The 5,821-nt window shown below is 26.7% G+C and overlaps 1 protein-coding gene and 1 pseudogene across 1 annotated transcript; both read right to left on the reverse strand.

Moving 5' to 3' along the window:
- On the reverse strand, positions 1 to 2,862 carry LOC112596191. Its single transcript, XM_025341682.1, has 4 exons — positions 2,553 to 2,862; positions 2,193 to 2,283; positions 1,823 to 2,045; positions 1 to 66 (listed from the first exon to the last, which is right to left on the reverse strand). Exons 1-4 carry the CDS (start codon positions 2,860 to 2,862, stop codon positions 1 to 3), a joined length of 690 nt encoding a protein of 229 aa, XP_025197467.1.
- A 546-nt stretch (positions 2,863 to 3,408) lies between these two features.
- On the reverse strand, positions 3,409 to 4,745 carry LOC112596192 (annotated as a pseudogene).
- Between the last annotated feature and the right edge of the window lie 1,076 nt (positions 4,746 to 5,821).

A 5,821-nucleotide genomic window follows, 5' to 3' on the forward strand; every position in this document is an offset into this window, starting at 1 on the left:
TTACGACAATTGGAACTTTTGTATCTGGGCTAATGGGAATATTCTTTGTTGCAAAATTAGTATTAACTATTGTTGACACAGGTATTAATATAATTTTTTTATATCAAACCTTTGGGTGGAGTACAAAGCTTTTAGCAGGATTTTTTTCTAGCATTACACATAACTTAATACTCCGGTCTCATAAACAAAAATACAATAAAAATCAAGAGTTTGATGATGACTCTTTGGAAAGAAAAAATGTTCGGTGTTATAATAATAAAACCAATATTTATCCAAATCTTCCGTTTGAAATGGTTTAAAACCGTCAAAATTAAAAAAAAAAAATTTTTGTACCCATTTTTATTTAAAAATATTTGTATCATATGTATTTATTAATATATTAAATTATTTAGTTTGTATAAAAATTAATTTTATATAGAACTATAAATATTGTTACAGTTGGTTTTTTTTTTATTACAACGCAAAATAAATACATAAAATGTTAATTGCATAATGTTATGTATTATATTTCATTTTATTATTGTACACATAACTATGCAAATTTTATATAGATAATTTCACGTACATATTATGACATTTTTAAAATTAAAGTATAGGTGTAATATAATATTATAGTAAGTCAGTTATCCATTATCTATATGAACGCTAGCATTAATTTAAGTTATAAATTATTATAAATTGTCATTAATCCAAATGTTGTGTTTTAATTAATTATTATGTATAAATAAATGTGTTCTGTACATTTGTAAGTACCTACATAATTTAATTTAAATTTATATATATTATATGAACAATAAAAATTTTTAGTTTATACATATTGTTTTTTTTTACATATAGGTACTGCAATTGCAATAATATAAATAATTATATTATTACAGTAGGTATTTATTTAATAAATATTATGTACAACAATCAACTTCATATTTTATGTAGGTATTATGTTTAAAATTAAAATAAGTAAATACATCAATATTTACTAATCAGAACTATTTAAAATGTTATTAATAAATAAAAAATTAAATTATCGAACAAAAATTGCTTCATGTTATTTATAAGTTACAACGTAAAATACGTAACACTTTTACTAAAAAATCTATTTAATCGTAATGAAATTATTATTTTACATGTATTTTAAAAAGTAATTGGGTTAGAAATATAAATCGAGTTCTGGTGTATGATAATTTGTATGCTTAATTTATTGGTTAATATTTTTAAGCAAACAGGAGCTTTAATTAAAAAATAGGTTTGCGACTTGCGAGCTAGTAGCGAGTCAGCGCACCATATAGAATTCACGGGCGACAATTTACGTAACGGCTTGTAATGACGTTTGACGCGAAACGTTCTAAACGACAGTCTGTGAAATAATAATGTACCTCTCCCCAGGGGCGGATCCACAGTTTTCCAACTGTGGGTCAGGCCATAACAAGAGGCCACTTATTAAGGTTAAGACTTAACTAAAAATCTATACTTGTGTGCAATAAAAAAAACAAAACAAAAATAATGCCATATACTGTAAGTGTATTTATTTTATTAGGTATATAGATTATAATAGTTTTCTTCTTTTTTTCATTTGAGCAAAGGTTTCAATGACTTTATCAAAATCAATTTTATCAGCTGTACAGTTTTCAACACTCAGTATCGCAAGGTTAGATAATTTTTCTTCAGTTATTGTGGATCGCAGAAATGTCTTAATTAACTTAAGCCGACTAAAACTTCTTTCAGCTGTAGCACTACTCACAGGCAGTGTATAAAAAATTTTATACAGAGTGGATAAATTTGGGTAAGAAGAAATCATATCGTTGGTTATCTTAAATTTTAAAACCTCATTTGTTGAAATATCTTCACAGTCCTTATTTAAATGATAGTAAACAGAGGAAAATGATTCATATTCTAAAATGAGATCATCTTGATCAATATCAATTTGGTAAATGTCAGAAAGTTTTTTAAGTTGATTAATAGATTTCTCATTAACTTTTTTTTTAAAAAAATACTTCTTCGGATCAAGACATTCAAATTTTTGTACAGTATTAGAAAAATCTTCAAATCTGTGATTTAAAACATTTACAAATGAATTTAAAATAACAAAGTATGTATGAATTTTAAAATTTAGATCAGCTGATTTATTCAAATTATCATCTACACCCATTTCATCAAAAAATTGTTTTATTTTTTTATTTCGTTGTTCATCAAACTTTGTGGCGCCATCAAATGTTTCACACAACTTGATTGCATTTTTTTGAATTTCTAAAAAATGTTCATTTGTCCTCATGGATTTAATATTTTCTGAACAAGCAGTTATCATATTAAAGGCAGTTGTTAAATCAATTGATGTATTTTGTAAATGATTAGATAATGTATAATTTTTTCCTAATATATTTTTCCACGTAACTAACATAAAACTAAATTTAAGTTTCATTACATGAAAAAGCAAACCTTGTGCTTCAGAAACTGTTTTTGATTTAGTGTTGGATATTTGCCTTTGCTTATTTGTTTTAATGTTTTGATAATTGCAGGTAAACTATTATATACCGAATCTACTGCTCGCTTATGACTTGCCCATCTTGTATCAGATAACTTTTTTAATGTCAATATTACACCTTCTACTTCCTTTGCTTGTTCTTTTTTTAAAATATGAAGTCTGGGTAAACTGACAGTAAGAAATTTATATAAAGTTTCTAATGTACCAAAAAATGAAATTGCAACAACGGAAGATCTAATGGAATCAATTAAGACCAAATTTAAATTGTGAGCACAGCAATGAATGTACATTGCAAGAGGATTTAACTCTTTTACTCTTGATTGTAAACCACTAAATCGGCCAGATATTGTACTTGCTCCATCATAAGCTTGGCCACGGCACATGGAAAAATCCAAATCATATTTTTCAATACATTTATTAAGAATATTAAAGTAATTATTAGCAGAGGCACCTGGTAATTCTTCAAAACAAATGAAATGTTCCCTTATCTTTCCTTCTTTGTCAACAAATCTTAAGCTAAGAGAAAATTGATCATTCTTATTTATATCTATAGTTGAATCAATGATAATAGTAAAATATTTGGCCAATTTTATTTCATTTAATATTAATTGAACAGTTTCGTGTGCCATAGATTTAATTATATCATTTTGAATCATATAACTTAAATAAGTTTCATTTTTATTTGATTCAGCAAGATGTTTTGCTAAAACAGCATCATACTTTGAAACTAACTTAACAAGTTCGATAAAAAGTCCTTGGTTTGGTGTTTTATAACTAAAATTTTCTCGATGACCTCTAAATGGAAGACCATTTTTGGCAAGAAATAATGACAAATCAATTAATCGTTTTAAAACGTTGCGAATATGTTCTTATTCTTTTTTTCCTGCCAGAATTATATTATGCACAACAGTACTATCATTTTTAATTCGTGTTCTCAATATTAAATATTCTCTCTCAGCAGTTTTGTGTTCATTTGACTGCTCATGCTTAACAATTTTTTCATGACCCTTACGAAAATTTGAAACCCCTTTAGATGGATCAGACCACTGATAATGATGTTGAGAAATAGTACGAAATAAAAAACATGGAAAGCAGAACATTTTATTGCTACTTGGAGAATAAACTAACCAGTTACGTTTACAAGGAAAATTTGACTTGGTTATTTTATCATACCATTTTAAAAGAAAGCTTTGACCATTTTCATTTTTTGGAAAAATAAAATGTTTTCCATCAATACCTGGCTGGCAAGGCCCTATTTCTATAAGAGCTCTTATTCAGGGTGTTGAAAGAATTGTTTCTTTGAATAAATCAGGATCTGAAGGATATTTTACAGATTTGTCTATCAAAATTGACTGTACTGAATCATAAGCTGAGTCGGTTGAGTTTAAGTGCTGTGGTATCACTAATTGTTCTAAAACAATCAAAAAAATAATGTTCACTATTAGGAATAGAATGTATGTGCTATAGTGTACTTTAATTAAAACACATATCATTTATTTTATATTATTTAAGCAATAAATACTTCAATACTTGGATATTATATAAAAAAATAATTAGATACAAGGAATGAGAATACAAAAGAAATAATATTCATATTCATATATATATATAATTTAAAATTATATTAAATGTTACTTAATTTGTAATAAATTTATAATATTTTATTTTATTTACCTTCAATTTCATTAGGAATATTAGGAACATTATCTTCGTCTAAATTTGTTACAACTACTGGGATTTGATATTTTGATACTGTATTATTTTCAGTATTTAAGGTGGTAGATTGATCTAAAATATAGATAAATTAATTTATTATAATATGATACCTATAAATTAAAGGTGCTGGTAAAAAAAACATACCTAGTTATTATTTATGTTATTTAATTATTGTTTAAATTATTAGTTTATAATCAAATATATCTAATAAAAATAAATAACCAATGATTAACTTAAATTACTGAATTAATTTTAGTTTCTAAGACTCATATTTGTCCTCATATTGTTTAAAACAAAAAAATCCCTGATGGGTAATGAAAAACTATTGTTAAATATTAACTACTCAATAGGTACCTAGTACTTAATAATATAATATAGTATAAGTATAATATTATATAATTAATAGAATACTACCTTGTTTTTTAAATGATTGAACAAAGGTTAAAATACTTTTATTTCCTTTTACAGATTTTTCTTTTTCTTTCATAATTATTCTCGCCCCACCTGAGAGACGAGGTTTTTTTGTAGGTGGCTGATACAATGGTTCCATACTTGGAAGTTAAAATTTAAAATTTACAACTGCTTATAATTTAAAAAATAATTATTAAAACCACCAAACACAATTCACTTAATATAAACAGTTCTGTCATTCGTGATGGACGTCCGATGATGACAATATTATGGTGTATGGCAATTTGATTATATGGCAATCAGGAATATTCTGAATATCATATCATTATGGTGTGGTCGACTACGGATTTACACCAGATTATTTATAAATAGTTTCATTAGTTCTGGGAACGCGCATGTCGCAACCGGCATACACAATTTTGAGGTCCGTCAGCCTGGCACCCCGAATTCAAAATTTCGACCTCAAACCTTTTTAGATAATTAGTAACTAATTTGTAACAATTTGTAACGCAAAAATTAGAATTTGTAACACAAGATTTACCCCCGAAAAAAGGGGTAATTTTTTCGGGGTGCTGGGCTGACGTCAGCCTGGCACCCCGAATTTAAAATTTCGACCTCAAACCTTTTTAGATAATTAGTACCTAATTTGTAACAATTTGTAACGCAAAAATCGGAATTTGTAACCCAAAAATTACCCTCGAAATCGACGTTTTCGAATCTCGGGGTGCTGGACTAACTCACTTAATATATAACATGTAATAACGACATTGTAAATGTATATTGGTTTGAAAAAACTAAAATGTGTGAATAGTTTTATTATATTTCTTATTCTTTAAGTCGTACATTCTTAGAAATTCATCTATTCAAACTAGGAAAATTTGTTTTTTAATTTATCATAACAACATAAGTTATACTATTCTTATTTTATCATAAAAAATACTATAATAAATAGTACATGCTGTGCCTAGTGAACCCCGACTGTGAACATCTAATGTTCTGTCCAGTAAATAACTTCAATTTTTCTCTAATGTTCTGGCATTAATTAGGTAATTGACTCAAAGTATTGTTATATTGTTAGATTAATATTTACAGTTGTGGGGTGGGAGTTATACAGGGGCGGTGCAACTCGTTTGCGTACAATCCAAATTTTTACCTAAATATCGATGATTCGTTTGCGCACAACATAATCACTGAGTAACAAACATACTGATACTT

This window comes from Melanaphis sacchari, unplaced genomic scaffold, assembly GCF_002803265.2.
Source record: "Melanaphis sacchari strain LSU unplaced genomic scaffold, SCAv2.0 Contig307_pilon_pilon, whole genome shotgun sequence".
Classification (NCBI taxonomy): domain Eukaryota; kingdom Metazoa; phylum Arthropoda; class Insecta; order Hemiptera; family Aphididae; genus Melanaphis; species Melanaphis sacchari.